At 39.9% G+C, this 25,440-nt stretch overlaps 2 protein-coding genes across 5 annotated transcripts in view; one reads left to right on the top strand and one right to left on the bottom strand.

The window, feature by feature from the left end:
- Slco5a1 (solute carrier organic anion transporter family member 5A1) overlaps window positions 1-16,866 on the top strand; it is a 125,892-nt gene extending 109,026 nt beyond the window's left edge. Inside the window, exons 6-9 of the mRNA XM_069990896.1 lie at window positions 1,939-2,098; window positions 4,154-4,395; window positions 6,307-6,371; window positions 10,223-16,866. Coding sequence (XP_069846997.1) covers window positions 1,939-2,098; window positions 4,154-4,395; window positions 6,307-6,371; window positions 10,223-10,680 — 925 coding nt within the window. The 3' untranslated portion in view covers window positions 10,681-16,866. The remainder of the gene's footprint in view (window positions 1-1,938; window positions 2,099-4,153; window positions 4,396-6,306; window positions 6,372-10,222) is intronic.
- Window positions 16,867-21,396: 4,530 nt separating this feature from the next.
- Sulf1 (sulfatase 1) overlaps window positions 21,397-25,440 on the bottom strand; it is a 181,846-nt gene continuing 177,802 nt past the window's right edge. For 3 of the 4 annotated variants that reach the window (XM_069990892.1, XM_069990894.1, XM_069990893.1), the window contains exon 21: window positions 21,397-23,759. In XM_069990892.1, the coding sequence (XP_069846993.1) occupies window positions 22,939-23,759 (821 nt within the window). In that variant the 3' untranslated portion in view covers window positions 21,397-22,938. The remainder of the gene's footprint in view (window positions 23,760-25,440) is intronic. The other variant, XM_069990895.1, reaches the window with a different exon arrangement.

The following is a 25,440-nucleotide window of genomic DNA, read 5'->3' as shown; positions in this document are numbered from 1 at the left end:
GATGCCCCTCAGTAGATGAATGGATCAAGAAAATGTGTATACACACATACACACACACACACACACTAAATGGAATTCTATGCCTCCCTCAGAAAGAATGACATCACTCCATTTGTTAGGAAATGCAAAGTCTTGGAAAAAATTATATGAAGTGAAGTAAGGTAGGCCCAAAGAAACATAGAATCCCATGGTTTTCCTTATTTGCAATAACTAGTATATATCTGGGACAAGTAAAAAATGTCAAAAGCTATATACCTATATACGTATGACCAGATAAGATGGTTAAGTGAAATGAACCCCAAAATAGGGACACAAGTGGCTCTTTCTTTCTTGTTATTGTTTCTAACATATTATAAGGTACCATGTGATTTTTTTTGTGGCTTTGTATGTTCCTCCCCCATGGTATAACCCCTGTTTTCAAATAAATCTTTTTATTTTTTTATTTTTCCATTACAAACAATTTAATTAGCTATCTTATTTGCTTATGTATAGACAGCAAAATTCTAATAAATGCAGAGAATATTGGATAATTAAAGTAATATAGACAGAAAACCAATTTGCGGGATAAAATTGTTCAGACTGAGACCACATAAATCTTAATTGTGGAAAGTAGGCAGTATCCCACTCCTACCCACTACAAACCCAACTGTCTTCTGACATTGCAATCTTCTTGCCTCTGACTCCGGAAGGCTTGGGTTACAAATGTGTTTTGCCATATCTCAGTCTAGAAGGTTTTCTTGATAGTACTTTAATCCTACCTTGCATTTGTTTCTCCCATTGAAATGTGAGGACTCAATTATGAATGTGCAAAGAGGCCACAGGAGAAAAGCCCCAGTTATGTTTATAGATGAACAGATATGGTTGGTGTGGGCTTTATTGCTGTATAACTGGTACTGACATAATCATTAAAGATAAGTCTTGGCACTTAACAAGACATTGCTCCTTTTTTGTGCCTGAACGTAGTGCCTTACACTTGGTAGGCAAGCAGTAAACCAGTTGAGCCACATCCCCAGTCCTTTCTTCTTCAGATAATTTTTCAGATAGGGTCTCACCCTTTTGTCCTGGCTGGACATGGACTCTCATGTTCCTACCACTGCCCCTTAATGCAACTTGGATTATAGTCATGTGCTGTGACTATAGGAGGCTCACTACAGGAGGCTGAGTTCTGAAAATTGTGGTATGAGGCCAATCTGAGCAGAAAAGTATGTGAGACTCTTATCCCCAATTAACTACCAAAAAGCCAGAAGTGGAGTTACGACTCAAGTGGTAGAGTGCCAACCTTGAGCAAAAAAAGCTAAGGGACAGCATTCTGCATCTGAGTTTAAGCCCCATTAACAGCAAATATACACACACCCCATCCCCACCCTACACAAACACACGAACCATTAAAAAAAATAAGCTAGGATTTGGACTATAGGTTGCTAATAGTATGCAAAAGATACTTGTTCAGTTCTTAGCACCCTCAAATAAAATAAAACCAAACCAAAGTTGAGGCTCAAATTTGCTTGTATATGGAGCTAAGTCTTACAGTTATATGAGTAGACAAAAGTGAGGGGCTATATAAAATTGGAGTTGCTGAGCCCAAAAAGTTCTCTTGTTAGGATATAGAGTCCTGTGCTTGCAGTGAGGATGGACTTAAGTGAGGGCTCAAATCACTAAGCCCAGACATGAGGTCAAGTCCTGAGAATCAAGGTAAAGGGTAAAATTGGAGCAGGACAGATAATTGGATAAAATGTGAAGAATCTGTTGTACTAGAAAAACAGAAACACTATTTTTTGTTTTGCTGTGAAGTCATAAAGACAATTATTGAGAATGGGTACCTGGTATACCATAGTACCAATCGATGGGAATATCCCATCTGAAACAGAAATCACTAAATATAAAAAACTCTTCTTAGTTTCACTTCAATGCTCACAATTTACTTCTTTGCTCTTCTAGACCTTCTCTGACCATGCCCCATAGGAATCTGACAGGAAGCTGCAATGTTAATTGTGGTTGTAAAATACATGAGTATGAGCCAGTCTGTGGATCCGATGGAATTACATACTTTAACCCTTGTCTGGCTGGTTGTGTTAACAGCGGTAATCTTAGCACTGGGGTGAGTATATTTCCTAAATTCCTCTTCTGCTGTTAATCCAACAACCAGTGACAGAGTTTATTATTCACATAATGACCTCTGTCTCTCTTTTCAACAGACTCCAACCTCTGACAAATACTTAGCAGAAAGAAAACTATACAGTGCTACCTTTTTTTTTCTTTTACCTAGGTTGACTAGAGCATTTTTGAGTGTGTAGAGATTTTGCCTGTCTCTTATTTACATTTCATGCCAGCTCAGTGAAAGTTGATAAGGCTGAGCTCCAGGCTTCCCAGCTGTTGCTTTGACAGGGCCCTTGGAATATACTTGAAGGTCAAGGTGACTACAGTTGGTATTGATGGAAAGACTAGGATAGCACTTCTTCTGATCAGAGTCTGGGAAGATGAACAAAGGCATTTTTCAAAGATGATTGTTTCAGTTCAAACCTTTTTTCCCCCACTTTCAGTGTAAGGATATTTCTGTCAGTTGAAGAATAGGCTATTTTGAAAATTCCCATTCCTGTGAATTATAAATAGACTATAATACTGTGGGAGCAAATTTTCATCTTTTACTCCATTCTTTATTGAGCTTGGTTTGACTCTTCTCATAAAAAACATTGTGTGCCGTTGCATTTTAAGTAAGCTTAAAATGCATTGGGTTTCTTTTTTTCTATACAGATGAAAGGGAATATATTGAGTGTTGCCAGTCTTGATGTCTGGATTTGAAGTTAGAGTGATAAATGAAGAATTCCTGTTGCTGATACCTTATTAAATAATTGGTGAGCTCCAGTATGTGACCATGTTGAAAGAGGCCAAATTCTTTCTTGGAAGTAAGAAGATCCTTTGGGACAAAGTTGCTCTTTCTTTTTAAAAGACCAGCAAAATGCTGGTCAACAACACCCAGTTTTACATCCACAATTTTTACTGCTGCTGGAAGTAAGAGAATGGATTCAGCTGACTCCCATTCAGCAGAAAATGAGTGGGTTGATTTAACATTTGCTGGTCTATTTTGATCCATCAGTAATCACTAATAAAGTTTCATTTTCACTTTTTTATTTGCTTCCAGTGGAAATGTTGGTATTTACCAGAGATTTGTTTTCTTTTGCTCTTCTCTGCCTTCGGTCCCATTGAATGGAACTTGGTGTAGCAGTAGAGGCTCAGAAGATATTTGTTGGAGGGAAAATAGACAAGTGATTTTGTTTTTCTTTGTTGCTCAGCATTATATCCTGACAGCTGGGTTCTGAGTCCAGAGCAGCCCTGGGCAGGGAGCACAATCATCAGATTGAAGTGACATCATCCAGTGGGTTATTCATTCACAGGAGGTCATGGTCACAAGCTAAGTAGTTTACATTGGAGCAGCCAATGAGAAATTCATTGTTGTTGATACTAAAGCCATCATGCTTGCTTATGAATCTATTTAATAGGACCCACGTTAGGGCCTACTGTGTGTATGTTCAGAGTTGTGCTAGCTGTGTTCTTGGTTTTAAGGGGCTTCTCTAATTAATTAGAGGGACCGAATGAGCACATGTCCGAAAATTAAATGTTGAAAGTTTCTTACAAGAAGTTCAAACCTTTGTAACCAGAAGATTTTGGTATTTTTAGCCATGCATTTTAACTCTTTGTTATGGTCAACAAAGAAGCCATTTTTGTGTCAGATTTTGCTTATTTAGTTATTTATTTAGGGTGTGCTGGTACTGGGGCTTGAACTCACTGCCTTGGCATTGACTCTTAGCCTTTTCACTCAAGGATGGCAACTCTACCCTTGCTCTATAAGTCCACTTGTGGCTTTTCAGTGTTCATGGACTTTCCGGCTCTGGCTGGCTTTGAACTACAATCCTCAGATCTCAGCCCTCACAAGTAGCTAGGGTTATAGGCATAAGTCACCAGCACCTGTTTATTTAAAAAAAATACTCCAGTTTTGGAGTTTAACTCATGGCCTCAACTCTCTCTTGACTTTTTCATTCAAGGCCGGCATTCCCCCACTTGAGCCACAGCTCCACTTCCTTTCATTTGTCTTAAGCTCCCTACGCCCAGTTTGCTTCTGACTGACAAACAACCTATCTTGAATTTGCTCCCTCAGATTCGGAATTACACAGAATGCACCTGCGTCCAGAGTCGGCAGGTGATCACCCCTCCCACAGTGGGCCAGCACAGTCAGCTGCACGTGGTCATCGTCAAAACGTATCTCAACGAGAACGGCTACGCCGTGTCAGGGAAGTGCAAGCGCACCTGCAACACCCTCATCCCATTCTTGGTTTTTCTTTTCATCGTCACCTTTATCACAGCATGCGCCCAGCCGTCGGCCATCATAGTGACTCTCAGGTGAGAGCAGCATTCACAGTGGCAGCTGGGGTGAGCCACGCAACAAGTCTTGCCAGAATGCTTGTCACAGGAGCAGGGAGAGAGACAAAGCAGGGACAGCAAGATTTGATTGTGTAGAGTCATCAGGTGTCACTTGAGAAGTGACTTTCTGTGTCAGCAAGGAAAAGGATCTTTGTAACACTTCATGTTCCAGGACTGTCCGTTCTTAAATTGAGTTTTAGTTTAGCTAGGCTTCTGTTGGGCACCTCTGAAGTCTCTGCACTACAAGGTTCGTTTTCAGGAGCTGAAAGCCAACCTTGGCTTAGCTCTAGGAGGCTGGGCCTCTGAAAAGGCAGGAAGTATTTTGGTAAAGTGTCTAAATCATGCAGACCACAAAAGCTATTATCTCCTGCCTTGTAGATGATGAATACCCTGACTCCAGCACCGATGATCATTTATGCTAGGCCTGTGTTTCAAAAATGCTGAACCCATTCATTTTACTGTGGTATAAAGTTCTGGAGTTGAATCAAGGAAATGTGATTTTTTCAGTTGATCAGACTGTACTTACTTTGCCATGTTAGGTTTCCTGTTAGGGGTTTTGTCCCTTTTTTTTAAATAAAAGGATGTGGAAACTATTTTTGTTCTGTTAAAAATGTTGATGGCAATTCACTCTTTTTTTGTTGTTGTTGTTGGTCCTGGGACCTGAACTCTGGGCCTGGGCACTGTCCCTCAGCTCTTCAGCTTAAGGCTACCACTCTACCACTTAAGCCACAGGGCCGAACTTTACAACTTTGGTGGGGGGGGAGGATGGGGTGGGGGGGCGGGGGGAGGATGGGAAGGGGAAACAAAGAGGAGGCTACAATGCTTGATAAGAAATGTACTCATTATCTTGCCCATGTAATTGTAACCCCTCTGTACAGTATTTTCACAATAAAAAATAAATAAAAATTTAAAAAAATGTTGATGGCACATTGAAATCCTTGTACTGGTATTTGCAATAAAAGCTGCAGCATTAGTAGATCATACGCATGTTAGCTGAGAAGAATCCAGGCGTGCAGGACAATAAGAACATGAAGGAGGAAGTCTGTGTTCTTCCTTATGACTTTGCAGAACCCCACAGGGGCACCTGCTGAGATCGCCAAGTTTAGTGAGGGTAACTGGGCTGTACCAGGGGTATTCTGGCTTTTTTTTCTGTTAGATGCTGAGGTAGATCTTCGCTGTGAAACCACTTCTGGCTTTTTTGGCGGTTAATTGGAGATAAGAATCGTGTACTTTCTGCCCAGGATAGCTTTGATTCAAACTGTAATCCTCATATCTTTGTCTCTTGAGTAGCTAGGATTACAGATATGAGTGCCCAGCTTGTAGCATAAATTTTAATAACACACCACACACACACACACACACACACACACACACACACACACACACACACACACAAAGTGTGGTTGGGGGAGCTCATTCTTTCTCAAATTTTGATTCTTTTATATATTTTTAGATTGAGTAGATCGAGTATTTTTTTCTTTTTTTTGTTCTACCTTGAGAAATTATGGAAGTGATTAGATATATCCATCATTCTGGAAAAAGCCAACAAGCCCAGAGAACACAGTATTAGGATAATGCTTTATGATTTTTAAAAATAGAACTGATTTTGAATCTCATTAGAGCTGTGTTTATCTGTTTAGCCAAGAGCCTTTGCCATATACCAGCACACACAGAGAAAGAAGAGTTTTGATTTGTGTCTTCACTGGGAAGACTTCTGGTCTATGATCTACTACCAAAAATTTGGCCTCACTTTTGTTAATAAATTCTAAATAATTAAATATTTTGACACAGCATTCTATTCATTCTTGGCTTTGCACAAAGCAGGCTTGATTGGTGGCCATTTTCCAAGGGTCCCTATTTAAATGCTTTTCTTCTTGTTCTTCACTGTAGGTCCGTGGAAGATGAAGAGAGACCTTTTGCACTGGGAATGCAGTTTGTTTTGTTACGAACACTTGGTATGTCCCAGAATTTCCAAGAGTGTCTTTGAGTTCCTCTTTGCAGTGGGGAGACCTTCATTGCCCTTTACAAGTGGCGAGTTAAATCATTTGTTAGCATTTGTGGCTAGGATTTTACAGGTTTATGGTAAAGGCATGCTTCCTAATTTTCAGATTTCAATGGAGAGATCACAAGTTCACACTGATCAAACAAAGCCAATTTTAGGGTAATTTTTTTTTGTTTTTTTTTTGTTGTTGTTTTTTACTATGAACATAAACTTGGGCAAAATTCTCCAGATAAGTTTATACAGGAATAAATATTAAGTCAACAGATTTGTAATTTGTTGTTGTTGTTGGTGGTGGTGGTTGTGGGGCTTGAAGTGAGGGCCTGAGCACTTGTCTCTAAGCTTTTTTGTTCAAGGATAGTGCTCTATCCATTTGAGCCACTGTACCACTTCTGGTGGTAATTGGAGAGGAGTCTCAAGGACTTTCCTGCCAAGGTTTGCTTTGAGCCGCGATCTTCAGATCTCATCCTTTTGAGTAGTTAGGATTACAGGCATGAGCCATTGGCACCAGGCTTTGTAATTGGTTTATTACTCTGTTTTTTTGGTCCCTTTAGAGTTTTCTAACATGAAAGCATGAGATATTGGTACACATTTTACTTGTGAAATGTTCAATTTCTTACTTCTTTATAGTAATTTTATTGGACTGTGGAAAGCATATACCTATTGAGTTTTCTGAGGAACAAAAGAATTCTAAGAAGAAAACAAAAAAGATCCTCAAAGCCACATGTAAGACCACTCTACAGGCTTTCCTCATCACCAAGAAAGCTCATTGGTGCCATGTGAATAGAATGCTTGAAGAATCATTTCACATGTGCCATGTCATCCCAGGAAGATGTGGGACAATGAACACAAAACAGACTTTCATGTCACCTGTTGCTTGATCATTTGTGCTGTATTGTTAATTGACTTCCTTGTCATCAGGTTTATTTTTCTCTCTTAAGTAGCAGTATGACATTTTTCTTCAGCTGGTGTTTTCCCCCCCCAGTAATCAGTACTATTGTCCACAGGACAAAATAGCAAGTTAGTTTTTTTAATTAGAATTCAGTTTTGAAGTGTTTAAAATGACTTTATCCTATTGTTGTACAGTTAATTCCCTCGGAAAGTATCAGTTTGTCATATAATAGGGTAGATAGGCCAGTCCAAGAATGATATTTTTCCAATAAGCTCTTGTAAGTATGGCTTTTTAAAACATGCTACTTAAAGAAAATTCACACACACACACACACACAAACACACACATACACATACACACACAGAGTTATGGTCTTTTTGAAAACCAGAAAATGTTTTCATTATTCTTTTTGCGTGTGTATGTGGTGGCACTGGCATTTGAACTTGGAACTTTGCACTCTTGCTTGGCTTTTTTACTCAAAACTTGTGTTCTCTGTGCCACAGCTCCACTTCTGGCTTTTTGGTGCTTAATTGGAGATAAACATCTCAGACACTTTCCTGCCCTGGCTGGCTTCAAAGCATAATCCTTCAGATTTCAACCTTACAAGTAGCTAGTGTTACAGGTGTGAGCTGTAGCACTACACACAAGTAGAGAGAGGATATAGGAGGCATTTATTTTCCAGTTCAATTTTACCTTAATTTCTGCGGAAAAAAAGTATATTCAGGCTCACAAACTAATATCCATTTTCCCAAAATTTCAAAGCAAATAAGTAGATAGTACTTTAGTAGCAGTAAGATTTAATTGTAGTGATAGACCTCATTTCAGCCTAATATATATTATTTTAAACATGTACTTACTTGGTGCTGGTGGCTATGCCTATAATCCTAGCTACTCAGAAGGTAAAGATCTGAAGATCACAGTTTGAAGCCAGCCTAGGAAAGAAAGATCATGATACTCTTATCTCCAATTAGCCGCCAAAAAGCCAGAAGTAGAGCTGTGGCTCAATTGAAAGAGTGCCAGCCATGAGCAAAGAAGCTAAGGGTCAGCTTCCAGGACCTGAGTTCAAGCCCCAGTTCTGGCACACAAAAGTGTATTACTCACAGCCTTCTCTATCCTTTCTTCTTCCCTCTTTCTTCTATTATTATTATTATTATTATTATTATTATTATTATTATTATCCTCTTCCTTTTCTACCCCATTCCTAGCACTCTTCTTTCTTATGTACTTTTAATGAGGATCCCTGGCTGTCCCAAAAAGTGTATGTGTGCGTGCGTGTGTGCATGCATGTGTGTGTGTGTGTGTGTGTGTGTGTGTGTGTGTGTGTGTGTGTGTGCATGTGTGCATGTGTTTGTTTGCTGGTCCTGGGGCTTGAACTCAGGACCAGGGCACTTTCTCTGAGTGAATTTTACTCAAGGCCATTGCTCTACCACTTAAGTCATAGCTCCACTTTTGGCTTTTTGGTGGTTAATTGGAGGTGAGAGTCTCATGGACTTTTCTGACTCGGCTGGCTTCAAAATGTGGTTCTTATAGCTGGGTTTATAGGTGACAGCTTGGCTCTGATAGGCTCTTGAGAAACAAACCAAAGGAGATTTGACTTCTGCCATGAAGGACTTTATAGGCTGACAAATGGTTAATGGTTTAAGTAAATACTGTGAGGTAGTTAGTAAAGGAGTAGAGTGTTTTCCACTGAAGCCAGAAACTTAAAGGAGAGATGGTTATTTTTCAGGTGAATGAGCTAGGGGTGAGGCACATTTTGGCAAAGGATGAAGGAATTCTACTAGGTGACTTTGTGGCGGGGGTAGGAGTGGGAGTGGAATTAAATGTCTACATCATATTTCAAACTACAAAGCTTCTGCTCATCCAGATGTCTCATAAGCTTCAAAGGTGTATTTTATGTCATGATTATTTCCATCTACCAAGTGCCTTTGTGAGGTTATCATTTGATGTGGTGTCTGACTTATGAGTGACAATGCTTCCTCCTCCTCTTCCTTCATTCAAACACTAGGACTTAACCACAAGACTTAAATGTGTTGATTGTTAGTGAGACAAAAAAGAGCTCTACTGTAGCTTCTTAAGTTTTTAATTTAAAAAATCTAATTTTAAAAGGACTCTCTAATTGCATGATTTTTTGGCAGTAGATGCTTCCTCCAGCTTTATAGAGATATAATTGACAAACTTGTAACTAGGACAATGTGATGATTTGACATATGCATAAAGCAATAGTTGTTTTATGTTCCAAAAAACATCAGTAACACATTCTGAGTGGAAAATATTTACTATTTAGGGAATACTTTTTATAAGAAACAAATTATGATGATATCTTTGCAAAAACTATCAACACAAGAAAATCACTCCTAGCAACTGGTTTTTGAACACATACTTTAGTATTTACAAGTCTGATTTCTCCCCCAGTGGCTCATGCCTATAATCCTAGCTACTCAGGAGGTAGAGATCTGAGGATCTCAGTTTGAATCCAGGCAAGTCAGGAAAGTCTTATGAGACTTTTTTTTTTTTGTGATCAGTCACAGGGCTTGAACTCAGGGCCTGAATACTGTCCCTGAGCTCTTTTTTCTTAAGGCTAGCGCTCTGTCACTTCCATTATTCTGGTGGTTAATTTCCTGCTGGGCCTGGCCTTGAACCTTCATCCTCAGATCTCAGTTACCTGACTAGCTAAGATCACAGGCATGAGCCACCAGTCCCTGACTCTATGAGACTTTTATCTCAAATGAATCACCAAATAGCTGGAAGTGGAGGTTTGGGGCTAAGTGGTAGAGCGCTATTCTTAAGTGAGTTCAAGTCTAAGTAAGGGTATGAAACCAACCCAACAAAAACATAAAACCAAAATGAAACAAAAAGTATCTTATTTCTCTTCCAAGATGTGCTAAACTGTTCTATTTTTCTTTCTTTCCATGTAGCATACATTCCTACTCCAATTTACTTTGGGGCGGTTATTGACACTACCTGTATGCTGTGGCAACAAGAATGCGGCGTGCAGGGCTCTTGTTGGGAGTACAATGTGACATCATTTCGTTTTGTCTACTTTGGTTTGGCGGCTGGCCTCAAGTTTGTTGGCTTTATTTTTATTTTCCTGGCTTGGTACTCTATAAAATACAAGGAAGATGAACTGCAGAGGCAGAGGTGCCGAGAATTCCCTCTGAACACCGTGAGCGAGCTGGTGGGCCAGCCTGACAATGCTGAGAAATATGCCCGGACTAGATCATGCCCAGCATTCAGCACCCAGGGAGATGTCCACGAAGAAACTGGTCTGCAGAAAGGGATTTCATACACAGCACAGACCTATCCGGGTCCCTTCCCAGAAGCAATAAGTTCCACTGCAGACCTAGGACTGGAAGAGAGCCCTGCTGACATGTAGCATCTTTCCTGAAGCTTGAAATCAGAAGACTTGTTTTGTTGGTTGAGTTGAACATGGCGACTTGAGAAACATCTGTGCCTTCTTTTATTTCTCTTTTTTAACCTCTACAGACATAATCCTCAAACCAACAAAACTCAGTATACACAGCCACTATTGATTGAGGGCTGGATACCTCAACAAGACTGAGAGCCTTTCCCCTCTTCTCTCCAAGGAAGAGTCTAGATAGGTTTGTTACCACGTTTTGCTGTGTTTATTTGATGCACACGCTCCAGTGGGGTAGAAGGCTGAGGTCTTTGGGTGGGGCAATGGTCGTGCATCTCATTAGCCTATACACCAATCAAAGGTGAGCTTGACCATGACTTTGCATTTGCCAATCAAAGTGTTTAGATACGAGCGTCTCCCTTGAGTTCTGCTACAAAGCACAAATGAATTTGCCTCAACTATGCAATTTGATTGGAAAAATAAATGCAGCATGTATGTCACTTTTGCTTTCAGAAAATTAAGCAGATGGGGTTTTGGAAAAGTGGAAGCTCAGTGCTCCCTAAGCACTGTTAATAGCATTTTAAGCCATAGCAGAGTTATCAATCAGGTAGAACTTTTCAAATGCTATCATGAAAGGAACAGCAACATCATTTCATAAGACACATTCTCTTTTTTCTGTCTGCCCTGTCATAAGGTTTGTCAAAGAGTTTGCTCAATCATATATCTCATAGCTTGAACATAAACTGCAGTATTCTTTCATAAGAGGCTTTAAGACTAGTGTGCTAAACAATATGGCTAGCAACGGTACTTCGAGATGAATAATAAGAAAAGAAACAGCTTTCTCATCCAAAGAAATTGCTGTCGAAACTCTTTTAGTTCCTACAGGCCCACTAAATGTACTTAAGATTTATAATTTTGATATTCAAAATATTTGAGAAAGTAATTCCAGGTGTGAGAATGAGTCTCACTGGAGCATTTTAGTTGTATCTTTAAAGCTCTAGCAAATCTGTATTCTTTTCTTTTCTTTTTTCCCCCTAGGGTTGCTTCAGTGAATGAATAAATTAGGAAAGCTGTACCTGGGCTATGATAATCACTTTAAATACAGGAGCGGGGAGATTTGTGAGCTTGGACCTAGAATAGGATCTGGCAGTTAGGGATAATTGAACATTAAGATAAATCATTCTATCCCACTCTGCTCTTCTGTCCCACCACGTCTCTCCTCCCTGTAGTAATTCTGAGAAGATTTTTTTCCATTCCCAACTGCATTTTGGATTCCTTATCCAGCTTTCTTTTAAGACCCTCCCAAGATATCACTTTGACATAGGCAATACCTAGGATGCTTTCTTTCTACATGGTTCTTAAGCTCTAATGTATTGACAGACAGTAACTCAGGGATCTGGCTGTCAGGGACTGAGAGGGCCCCTTACCAATGGAATTATGGGCTGTTTCTGCCATGGAGCCTATGCTTCTGAAGGACTAACCCTGGGAATGATTTCATCATCTGGTTTATACTCTTCCACAGAACAGAGTAATTGACAGACTGACAAATGCTTTGGGCTTTTGGGACTCCATTCTTGCTTCACTGTACAGGTAGAATTTTATGCATATTCCTGGGGAGAGGGTTGATTTCCTCTCTCTCTAGGAATGACATTGGCCAAATGATTCTCTCAGTTATCTGCAGTTCATGAAGGAGATTATTACTGTTAGATTAAATAATGTCCATAAGGGGTGGAGCTACTATCACAGATAAGAGGGAACTTCTTTTGGCTCCTGTGCTTGGCTGTCATGGAGGTGAGAAGTATTGACTGGCTACAGTTGTAATTATAGTGATACTCGTCAAGCTTTGGTCAATGAAGGTTTCAGAAAACGTTGCAGATCAACCTAGAGTCTATTCAAGATTCTTCTGTACCCTGAGTGGGAGATCTTGATCCTTTACAAGGGAAAGATTCCTTTGGCTTTGGAACTTTTGAAGATATGCACGATGGGGAGGAAGATCTTTTCTTTCTTTTTCTCTAATCATCGAGATTCTGCATTAGGAGACTCTTGGTGGAGTGGCATTGTGTTTGGTATTAAGATTCTTGACCCACGAGGGGTTCTTAGCTCTGAACCCCTTTCCCTCCCTTGAATGGTCATTCAGTTCAGCAATCACTGACTGGACACCAGTTGTCTGCTAGGTACCATTTTACTATCTACTGATCCATGAAATCTTTTGGGGTGATTAAGACACAACTAAAAAGAGTTGGCTTCAAATGTGTGCCACAAAGTTACTATTGTACTTCTTGACACTTATAAATAGCAGGGGTATCATGAATGTGTTGTTGGTAAATATAGAATTTTAAGTAGTAACAATCATGATGGAATGAAGTAGAATTTGTACCAGTTAAGAATTGTTCCCAAAATGCTTTAGGATCTAGAAGCATCATTGGAATATTATGTAGCCAACTAAGTGACTATTTTGTAGATGATACCATTTTTTAAATTGTACATATATGGGTTTCTGTGTTTGTGAACAACTTGGTCATGTTACTTTATAGTCATGGATCATATTAGAAGTTTAATTGCCCTCTCTACATGCATAGGCTACAAATGAACTTGGTATTGGCAAAAAGTAAATCTTGTTTCTTCATCATGTCTGTAAATTAATGTATTATTTGGTTTTATTATGCAATATCATACCCTTGAGTTCAGCCCATTAATTGAGAAACTCCCAAGGGTATAGAGTAGACAGTTCTTTTAGTTATATCTTGATTAGGATGAAATTCTTGTCCCAATAGGTGGGGTTAATTCTTGAGTACAGTAAAAAGTCATTTAGAATCACAGTGTTAGGGATAGCCAGGAAAGAAGAGCAGCAAGTAAACAAATTAGTATTTGTGGAGTGTTGACTGCAGAGTATTTTGTCAGACACTAACTATAATTATGCATTTTCATCCTCTTAATAACTTGCAAAGACTTTTCTTTGGTGGTGCTGGGATTGAACTCAGGGCCTTGCACACGCTAAGTGTGTGTTCCACTACTGCGATACATTTATAGTCCCCCACCCCATTTTTAAAAAATAAACATTAACTTGAAGCAAAGAGAGGGTAAAGTCACTTATTTAGAGTTGTACAGATAGGCAAAGGCAGGGTATAGATATGGATTTCTCTGATTCATTGTTCACTTCTTACATTATATCATGCAGATAAGTTTTCAGTTAACAAAGGCCAGATATGACTATAAAATAGTCCATGCATTTCACTTTTACATGCACTATGATTGCTGAAGAATAGAGACATTCTTATTCATTCCTTTGTGCAAATAGGAAAAATACTCTAGGAAACTCATGTAGGAGCTATTACATTTAATATTTTACTAGATTTTAGAAGTAAATTTTCTTTAGCTAAATGTAATAAGAACACTGTCATAAGATAGCTCAAGGATTTATAATTTGTATTTGATCTAGAATACATCCAATTACAATGTAAACATTAAATCTCAGCAGAGTTTCTTTTCTTAAATTTTTAAAAATTTAAATAGTTGTGCAAAGGGGTTTTGATTCAACTTATCAATTTGTGAGTTCAATAGCCAGCAGAGTTGTTGAATCTGAGCTCAGAGGATTTCTCAATTCTTTTTTTTCTTTCAGAATATTACCATTTCTAATAAATGTTTTGGTGACTATGAGGTTTAAGATTCCAAAACAGGTACATTTAGTACTGCCTCTGATGTTTTCTTTTAGTATATACACCAAACTGCCCATGTGCTCAGTAGGGCCAGCCCTCAACAAAGGACTTGCTTGGAGCTGCTCTGGCAGGTTATGGTTAACCTCCATTTTCCCCAACCACTAAGAAGGACCTTTTTTTCTTTTTCTTTCTTTTCTTTTTTTTTTTAGAGGTTGAATTAGGAGTTTTTATTGGCGAGCCCTTGACTGCAGGTGAACTCCTGTCTCAAAGACCTGCAGCCCAGAATTAAGCCTGAACAGAACTTTTAAAGACAACTCCATCGCCACCATATTTGGGGTGGAGATCCAGTCCAACAGAAACAGACCATATAAGGCAGTAGCTCAGGGGTCAGCTTAAACTTTCCATATTGGGTTTATGCCTCAAAGTTTCCAGGGATGACCAGAGGCAAGCAAATCAGACCATTTAGGGGAAACAGAAGGCCAGCATTCTCTGTAGCAAAAGCTTTCCTAGGGCTAAACATCATGACATCTGCATATTTTCAAGCAGGGCTCTCCTAGCTCTCCTGGAGCTAAGTATCTGCAGTTCAACGAATGGCCTATCTCACATCTGTGGGAAGGTCCTTGAGTCCACACTTCCAACTAGTATTTTTTGGTAGACTTGGAGCCAGAAAGTTTCTTTCCTTCTTTCCTGCCTTTCTGCCTTTTTGCCTTCCTGCTTTCTGGTCTGCCTGCCTGCCTGCCTGCCTGCCTTTCTTTCGCTTTCTCTGTCTCTTTCTTTCTTTCTCTTTGTCTCTCTTTCTCTTTACTTTCTCTTTCTCTTCTTTATTTCTTTTTCTTTCTTTCTACTTCCTTATTTCTCTCTTTCCCTCCTTCCCTTTCTTCCTTCCTTCTTTCCTTTCTGTAGAAACTCTGTGTACTAAGGAGATGCTTCACCATTTGCATAGACCTGAAGCATTTGTAGAAAATCTCTAGAGTGTTCAGGAGCTGTGGGTAAGCCCAAGACCTAGGCTGGTGGCTGATTTCATGGTGTGATTATGAGACATCATTGATGACACAGAAGATGAGTGTAACTATTGGTGGGTAGGTGCATAGCAAGTATTCTAAGTAGCAGATAGATACCAAAACACTATAACCCCATAATTTTGCCAAGATAGCAGGGTTGATGACTCCATGTTGCAGAATTCTATATGGATCCTTTGTCTGTGTATTTCCTCTTCCATAGTAAGGAAGTATATCTGGCAGGGAAAATTAGTTACTGTGTATACTTTATCTTTTCTTTCTTCTCTCATCTTCTGAAATGCTGCTAGATGTGTCTGTCCAAGAACTTCCTTTTGTATCAGAATCAGATCTGTTTATATTTGAAGAGTTTTAATTTGAAGCACTTCATTTTTTCATTCTGCCCTAAAGAATATCAAATGTGATGAAAATCCTCCTTAGCTCGTTTATATTTTTTCAACATTAAAATGCCTTGGTGCTAAAAGTACTTAATGACGCATGTTGACTACAGAATTCACAGTATTTCACTAACACAGGGCTGCATGAGCTTTGCACTTAGGAGTCTGGAAAACTTCCCAGAGAACCACCCCCATTGCTCTCATTTCAGCAGTCTGAATTCTGTTGCAAAAATGAAGACTGCGAGGGGGAATACTTTTCTATGAGAAACTCAGTGCTTTTGATACTTAGTTTAGCAAGAATAATCAGATGCTAAACATAATTTCAGAAAGAGGTATATAGCTATTTAGATAAGAAGTCTTATATTTTCTCCAACAAACATACAATTGTGAGATGTGTTTAGCATTGGGATTTGGAAGGGATTGCCTTTTTTCTTTCTTTCTTTCTTTCTTTCTTTCTTTCTTTTTTCTTTTCTTCCTGCCCTCCTTCCTTCTTTTCTCCTTTCTTCATTCTTTGTTTCTTCTTTTCCTCTCTCCCTCTCTTTCTTTCTGGTCGTCTATTGTACATATCAAAATAGAAAGAGAAAATATTATTGAAAATTAAAATTGTCAGCATGTTAGTCAACCAAAGGGGTGAACAAGAGAAATCTAAAGTTTGTATCAAGAAATGAAAAATAAGAACCACTGGTGAGACTTGATAGTGGGCATTTTTCCTAAAATACATACCTCTACTGAAAACTCCAAATGCAACTTAGAAGCATGAAACTGGAAAGGTGAGCCTTGAATTCTGTGGTATAAGGAAATGTAGTACCGTGTCAAATAATCTGTCATTAGGATCTCAGTGGACTGTGCGTTCACTCTGTGTGTGTGTGTGTGTGTGTGTGTGTGTGTGTGTGTGCTTGTGTGGAGAAGTGTGCTTGTGATGAATGGGGTGTTTTTGAGTTGTTTCAAAATGGAGTTGATTTTGTGATTTTTAAAATGAATATTTATTTGGAGATCTGTTAGAGTAATTTAAAAGATGTCCGATAAATTTCCTTGTGCTTAATGAAATCAATTGTCAATGGATTAATCCACTTCAGTTTACAACATCTTGAATACTTGATCATTGAAAATTAAGGAAAACAGTTTTAAAAAAAACAGAATAAAGTGTGTTGGATTGACATTAGTTTGTCTCTGGCTTTTGTATTTTGAAAGGATGGGGCAAACATGACAGCATGAGATTCCCCCTGCTCCCACAAAAATAATGATTAATGAAGAGGTAGCTTTGTCTTGAAGCTGAGTGCTCTACAGCAAACTACTAGAATTATATTTTAAGAGCCTCATTTTTCACTGAGTCATCAAAGAGAATAATCTGGAGTTGTGCATCACTTATTCCAACTAGAAACAGACATTTAGACTATCGAACATTTTTTTTACCTTGAATGTGGTCAACGCCCAGAGCGCATCAGGGACCTAGGGAAGAGGCTACACCATCTAGAAGCTGCACATTCTGGAAATTTCTGGGTCATTCTTGATTGCTGGGGCAAGGAAAGGGAGAGTCCAGAGAATGACAAGGGGGATTTACTCTTTCCCAGCCTAGAAGTAATACACATAACTTCTGCTCCCAATCACTTCACTGGCCTGCACCAGTCTCATGCTTTTGCCTACCTGCCAAGGGACCTGGAATTAAACTGAGACAAATGGTGATTACTTCATAGATACTATTCTTTGCCCTGCAGTTGACTGTGAGGGTTAAAACTTGCAAATAAAGGAAAAGCCTCAAGCAGAACAGAATAAAAGATGGTTTCTACAGATGGCAATATCAAAACATGTCCAATAAATAGTTAAAACCCCTCTTCATTTCCTTATGTCCATTGAATGACAGATTAATCACTTGTTGTAAAAATGGGCCACAGAGCCAGTCCCTGAGAAACTGTCCTAGGATTCTACCTGGGAGAAACACACTGGTTTAAAGAATGTGTATATAGGTTCAAGTTTTTAATTAATACGTACTAATTTTGCATACTTGTGGGATAGAGTGTGCTGTTTCAGTACACATTCATAATATGTAATGGTCAGGGCAGTTACTATACCCATTGCCACAAGCATCTATCGTTTCTCTCTTTGTGCTGGGAACATTCAGACTCCTCTCTACCATTTGAAATCTACAATTAACTGTCAATAAAGTTACCCACTGTGCAATAGAACATTAGAAGTTATTTCTCTTATTCCGTTGCCCTTCTGTACCAATTAACCATTCTGTCCCCATCATCCCTTCCCTACACAATCCTCCTAGATACCATTCCACTCTGTGTCGGACTTATTTCACTTAGTGTCCGTCCAATTTGGATGTCTGTCTTGACTGACAGGAGAGTGTTCCAAACACACTGGCATCAAAACCTTTTGGGTGAGAGGCTGAAGGAGGTGAAGGAGATGTAGAAATAACAACATGACTCATGGGCTGAAGCGGAGTGGTTATATTTAGAGCCTGCCTTGAGCGCTCTAGGTAGGAAGCAAGACAGTGATTTCCACTTCACACTCCCTCACCCCGCTGCACACTGATCAAGAGTAAGGTCAGAGAGGACCAAGGTCCATGAATTACTGGGTGAAAGACTGTCTGTTGACAGGGAAGCCCTTATTTCTTCTCACTTTGGCCATCAAACAAGCCCATTCTTGTTTGGAATAGATAGTAGTCCCTGTGCAAAATGACTAGTTTTTATCAGGTTTTGGTGTTCGATTTGAGCAATGGGGTTTCCTACTTCCAAGCTGCTTAAATTTTCTATCCTTTCTTTTTTTTTCTTTTTTCTTTTCTTTTTTTTTTTTTTTTTTTGGATCCGGTTGTGTGGGCTGAACTCTGGGCCTGGGCGCTGTCCCTCAGCTCTTCAGCTCAAGGCTAGCGCTCTACCACTTGAGCCACAGCGCCACTTCCGGCTTTTTTCTGCTTATGTGGTGCTGAGGAATCGAACCCAGGGCCTCATGCATGCGAGGCAAGCACTCTACCACTGAGCCAACTTCCCAGCCCTAAATTTTCTATCCTTTCTGAGTAAAAGGAGAGACATTTTACGGTTATCTTTTTTTAAAATTGAAAACTAGATCCATTAGAAATATTTGGCTTTAGGAGATTAGCAATGGGCAAGGTTATGGAATGTGGTCACTTACTCATCTTGCTTTAGTCCCAGACTTAGGACAACCTCAGTGTTTTAATTGCTATGAAAAGCATCCAGTTTCTTCTTCAAAATGCCAGCTTGGCAGAGATGGCCTCTGTGGTCTTAGCATATAGTAGCCAAAAAACATTTTTAATTGCATAAAGTCATTGGAAAGCAAAGGGATCAATATACCGTGCTCACTTTTGAATTTAAATGTCAAAATTTGATACAGTTCCAACTTATAATACCAACATAAATCAGTAGGGAGCTAAAACTGTTTTTTTTTTTTGGCCTGCTGGAATGGCTGAGGAGCTAGGCACTGAGGAAAGAGCAAGTTTGTCCTGGATCAAGTTGTTCTAAATATGTTCCTGTCCAACACTCACATAGAGGATTGCTTTAGAAATCAATGTAAGTGGTCACTTTTGCCCTGACCCCAAGCAAAGATGTGTTTCATTATAGTAGCCTGCCACCTAGTGGTCAGTATGAAAAACACATGCTCTATTAATACAGGTTTCCTGGCTGGAGTGGGTTGGGAGTAGCAAGGTACATGATTTCTTTTCTTCCACTGAAAATGACTAGCAGTTGATTGGTTCCTAGGAAGTGAGAGACCTGTGAGGAAAGGGAGGAGGATATAGATTATGGCTCTTTAGAATCTAGAAAGCCCACTAGTGGGAGAGTAGAAAATCCAGACAGTAGATAGTACCTTTACTCCCTGCCTTCATGTGCCAGTTGATGAGTTAGGTCAGCCCCAAAGACTTTGACTCCCTTTGTCCCTATCTCTGTTGCTGTCCCTAAGTGAGGTATCAGGGGCTCCCCAATACCAACAAGAAGAATCTGAGATGTACAAACCACCCTCTCCACTTGCTTACACAGCAGGGGGCTTGTCAGAAGGCTCCGAGCAACATGCTAGCCAAGTCTTCATCCTCAACCTAACTTAGAGCAAGGTGGTCACATTCACATGCTTGTTGGTAGAAACTGGGACAGAGCAAAAACATGAGAGTGGCTGGTTATTCTCGCTTAGACATGACACATCAACTGTTGTTGATGAAAGAATGCAAGCCGGGAGAGAGATGGGCGGGAGCGGGGAAGTCCAGGAATGTTGGTGGGAACTGGTAATATTTGGAACAATATGGGAATCTGATGAACTGATGAGACTTCTACAGGTTGAAATGGAGCCTGAAAGTAGATGTAAATGGGAGGAAAGCCGGAAAGATAAAAGGTGGCACTAGTTCAGAGGCTGAGGAGGGGTGAGGGGATCAGGAGGGCTGGCATTGTTGTGGCTGCATCTACCAACATGGCAGGCAGGAAAGTCCATGAAACTCTTCCCGCTAATTCACTAGCAAAAAGCCAGAGGAGAGCTGTGGCTGAAGTCTTCTGAGCAGAGGGTGGGTCTCATATAGAGCTATGAACAAGATGCCTCTGCCTCATGGTGAGCATGGGCTGTGTTGAGAGTTGGGAGGGCAGAAGAGAAATGGCCTTAGGGAATCATTGCAGCTGTTATAGTAGTCTAGTGAGTTGCCAGAGCTTTGAAGACACAGGCTGGTAGGGCTTATATAAAGGTGTGCGTGTGTGCATGCACTCGTGTGTATGCACATGCCAATGCTGGGGCTTGAACTCAGGGTTTGGGTGGTGTCCCTTAACTTTTTCACTCACGGCTGGTGCTCTACCATTTGAACCACAGCTCTACTTGTGGCTTTTTTTTTGCTGGTTAATTGGAGGTAAAAGTTTCATGGACTTCCTGCCTGGGATGGCTTCACACCTTGATCCTCAGATTTCAGCCTTATGAGTAGATAGGATGACAGACATAAGTCACTAGTGCCAGTTGTATAAAGCTGTAATGAATCTGAGGATTAACTGAGATATTTTCTGTGAAAATGGGGGGCTATCAAACAGAATTGGGCTGAACCGGGGAACTGATGACTTTAGGTAAAGGCTGTTATCTCAGACTTTGTTCCCTTGATGAAACTGCAGTTCCTGCAGTCCTCCAAAGATTGCAGTCCTGAAATCCTTTGTTTCCTGCCATTCCCCTCCTTTATTTTTAACCCTCTATTTTTGACATTTTAGATTCTTTACTCTTTAACCTGGAGGCCAATGCAAAAGATTTGTTACAGCAGAAAGGAGCGAATGTAAAGTCTTGGAAGAGGTTAGGCTTCCATGGTCCCCAAAGAAGCCCAACTACCCTTGGTGGGTCTGTCTTCTTACTTTTTAGAAAAGCCCATTTATACTGCTGGGGCCCAGCCATGTGGTGGTGGTGGGGCACAGGAATGTGTCAACATGGGGATCCTGGTTCAAAAATGACTATTTCCACAGTGTTAACACAACTTGGAGTCCTCTGCATCTTCCCAGGCTGCATGTGTGAGAAGCCTCCTGGTTCACCTCTGCCTTCTCCTCCCCCTGACAGCAGAGAAAAGCTCCACGTTGAAATCATTTAACTGAGAATGCTCTGCCTTGCACTGACTTTGGGATAGTTTTACAACCTGGCTGGTACTTAGATCAGAACTCAATTTGTGAGGAATGGTTGTATAAAAAAAAAATGGTTAAGTTCACTTCTCTGAAACAGGTAAAGTTTAAACACTTTTTATTTCAAGAAATATTGCTTCTAGACTTTCCTGAAGCCAGAATTGTTCTATAAAAGTATCACAGAGTATTATACAAGATTAAAAAAGAAACACCACAGTATGCTTCCTAAGATCTTGAATTTTTTTTAACAGAGCACATCATTCATGACCATAAATATGTTTATTCTGTCATTCAGCAGATGACACACACATCTGATAAACAGCTAGTTAATTTTAACATATGTACAGAGTCTATAATAAAGACTTAAAGTTACCAAAGATTCAACTATGACATTAAATTTTCTTTAAAAGGTTTTACCCTTAAACACTTAAAGAAAACATAATGAACCTTAATTCTTGAATTATCTAAAATGAAAAAAATAGTTAATTCAAACAAAAAATCTTCTTAGGAAATTGAATGGGGTACTGAACTCTCCACGAGGTAACTTTCTGTTGGCATTTAAAACAAGAATATTTTTAAGAATACAGATTTTTCAAACGCAATTTTGAACTAAACGTCATAAAAAATCAGGACTAGTGACAGACTTAAAAATATTCCTATAACTCAATGTTGCACAATTAACTTCCCTTGTGATGTGTTTAAATTGTGGCGCAATCATGAATTCATTGAAAAAAGTCTTACACAAATCCAAAACTATCCATATTTCCTCAGCACTCAAACTTCATTAATCAAGGCAAGAAAAGTAAAGCTGACATTAAAATGTCTTTAGTTCTTGTTGTTGTTGTTTTCTCCTTTCTGTTAAGGAAACAACCAAAAATTAGCCATTTTTAAGCATAAGGTGAACAACTAGCACAGAGAGATCAGGCAATTTTTGTCCTGCTTACTTATTTATTTTTACTGCCAACATTATTAGCCATGCCTTTCTGCTAATCAAGTTTAGCAAGTCGAGGTAAAACACATGCAATAGTATCCTGGCAAAAGCATACGTTAAACAATATGTGATCCATACTGTGTGTCTTCCTTGGGGCTTGTTTGACTTTCTCACACCGAGAGGCAACAGTGTGGCTGATAGGCCTGAAAAATACAACAGTACCACTACCCCCAAACAGACATGGCATTCCAATCTCAAAGTGCAACAATCATCGAAGCAAAAATGATGACATGGAAAAAGTTCCAGTGGTAAAAAAAAAATGAATCAGAACTCCATTGTGCAGGCAGTTAATGAGAATTGACAGATTCACCAGGGGGAGAAAGAGAGAGTCAAGTTTTAGGGACTTAGAAGGCACAATTCTAGCCATTTTGATTGGATAACCTTTATATATGCATGGCCCTATGATAGTCAAATGATAATACTGTTTTAGTACCAAGAAACAACACAAAAGAGACAAAATAATATCCCCCTCCAACCTTTCTTTTTACTCTGGGCAAATACTGGATTGCCACAATGAGTCCCAGTGGGAATATCACTTGCTCACATGATTTCAACCACACAGATACACCCAGGGTGGCTTGGAATGTTGGTAGATAGGATTGCCGTTATTAATTTACTAGTAAAAAGTTGACCAAAAAAATACTGTGATTGGGGTCAGGGAACAGAGGAGAGAGGAGAGGAGGCACTGTCTTTTAAATACTGTTCAATATCCTTTGTGTAATTCTTCACCTTGGCCAGCTTCCTCTCCACACTACTGGAAAGAACAGGCTGCTGTATGCTGGATGTGTTGAGCGTCTGATGAAGGTTTCCATCAGAATGCACAGGAAGATACAGTTGATCTTCAAAAACATCTTCTCCTGGCCCATCATCCTGGGGAAGTGCTACCTGATACCTGTGAATGGGCTGCAGCCCGGGGTGGGGCGGAAGCGCTAGCTCTGTCATGCCATTGCGGCTGAAAGCACTTTCAGGATGGATGACCTCTTCCTGTTCCATCCACTTTTCAGTTTGACCATTTCTCCAGTGTTCAGAATTCCAATGATTCACTTCTGGAATGTCATTATTCCATTCAAGTTTACTATCTGGACTTAATGTGGGTTGGTTCAAATACAGAGGTTGAAGGTCAGCTGGCAAGGTCAAATGAGGTACTTCCCCAACCATAAGACTTGGGTCTTCATCGGACTCTGCCGAAGCCATCTCCCCTGGCACCGAGAGCTCAGCAGAGTCAACCAAGAACCCATCACTTTGAGCAGGTTGAGTCTGGCTTGTTTCATTTTGCTCAGAGTGACTGCTCAGCAGTGCAAATACTCTATCTACATCCTTCAAGTAATTAGTCCAGTCCAGCAGACTAAGGCTATAATTGTGTCTGTCCTCATAGATGCTTTCATTCACGCTGTATAACTCCTCCAAGCCTTGCCAGTTGGTGTCTGCAGGGAGGTTAGGCAGGCTAACCTTCCCATCCATCCCAGAGCTGTCCTCTGTGGAGACAGGAAAGATGCTTCATCAGTGCAAAAATAATTTCCTACTTAACTGGACAAGCACCTTATGCTATTTTTTTTTTAAACAAACCAGTTTGGAATAGAACGCTAGAAAGTATTTTCCCCTAGATATTTCTTTTTTCTTTTAAAGTTAATTTTATTGTCAAGGTGGCCCCTAGAGATTTCTTACTGAGGAGTTGTCATACTCATAGGTGACTTAGTGACAGCAGGAATAGGAAAAAAGTTGAGACAAGTGAAAACCTCTGTGCATATGCATCAGCTAGAGGTGGAGTGGATCTCTCCTACCTGCCACACCTGTCCTAGGACTCAGGGTTTATTCCTGTTACTCTAACCAGGAGAGTACGGGCATGAATCTGTTTGAATCTTGGTCCTTTTTTTGTCAATTGTAGGAATAGGTGTATGGCAAATCCATTGTTATTTACAGGGTGGCTGGGTGGCTGGGTGGCTGATGGATTTCAAAGCATTTTAATGTAATAGGCAATATGTAGTACAGTATCTTTATTTTTGTCTCTGGTACTCAGATGTGTAATCAAGTACATCTTCAATTCAAATTTGATCTGTTTCCTTGAGTTTTTTTTGGCCTAGAAGTTCTACACTATAGATAAATCTATGTCTTTTTAATAAATCTCCATCTGAATTTTTTCACAAAGAAGATAGCAGCTTTCCCCTTCTCATATCTGCATACATCATCAAGAGGACTATAGCCCTGGAATGAAATGAAACAAAACAAACCCCTTTCTCAGTGTGCCCAAGTAGCATTTAGAAAGGCCCATCACTAACTTTGATCCGTGTGATGAACTACTCACAAAGCAAGAGAGAGCAGCAAGAAAAACTAGTAAAACAACACAAAACTCACGGCTTCCGTGCAACTAGAAGAGAAAATATTCTAAAATCCTCAGACCACCTGCAAATAAAAAATGTGAATACCAAATCCCAGCAGAGTTGCAGGTCACATTCTGGCCATAAACCCTGGGAAGAGAGTAGTCGGAGAGAAATGAGGAGTGAGGGTGGAGTGAGAATCCAGTTGGAAGTGAGAAGCAAGAGCGGAAGTGAGGCTCACGTGAAGCTAACACTGGGGAGAAGCCTCAGCACCATGTGGGAAACACTGTCCAGGGTTTTGGTAAGACACACACGCGATTCGAGGTGGAAGTCTTCGAAGGGCATCGCTTCAGGGAGCAAAGACCACCAAGGAAAGGAGAGATAACCTTGGGAGACTGCTTGGTAAAAGAAAGGAGCCCAAGGGGGGAGATCTCAGGTCCTGCAAAGGGGGAAAACAAGAGAAACAAGAGACTGGAGGTCCTATGACCTATCTACCCCCACCCTGAAATCATGAGTATACTGGGTGACACTGACAAAAAAAGAACTGGGAATTGTGTGAATAGTCTAAACCTTGCAAATAAAAAAAAAGCCTAACTCTATACAAAACAGTAGAAAAGAAAATACAAAACAGGAATTAAAACAACAACAACAACCTATTATGACAATATCCCTGCTAAAATAAACCATCAAGTGAAGAAAACCACAACACACCAGTGCTAAGCAAGTTAATCTGAGGATGTGAAAGTGTCCTAGGAGAGAAATGAAAGTATGCAGAATCTCACACCCAGCCAGATCCTTTGTCAAGTATCAAAGAAGTTTAAAGATTCCTACAAGAATGCAC

The sequence above is a fragment of the Dipodomys merriami genome, unplaced genomic scaffold, assembly GCF_024711535.1.
Source record: "Dipodomys merriami isolate MVZ:Mamm:240054 unplaced genomic scaffold, mDipMer1.0.p SCAF_4, whole genome shotgun sequence".
NCBI classification, from domain to species: domain Eukaryota; kingdom Metazoa; phylum Chordata; class Mammalia; order Rodentia; family Heteromyidae; genus Dipodomys; species Dipodomys merriami.
Note: the sequence above shows the minus strand (reverse complement) of the source record. Positions and strands in the feature narration are given on the sequence as shown.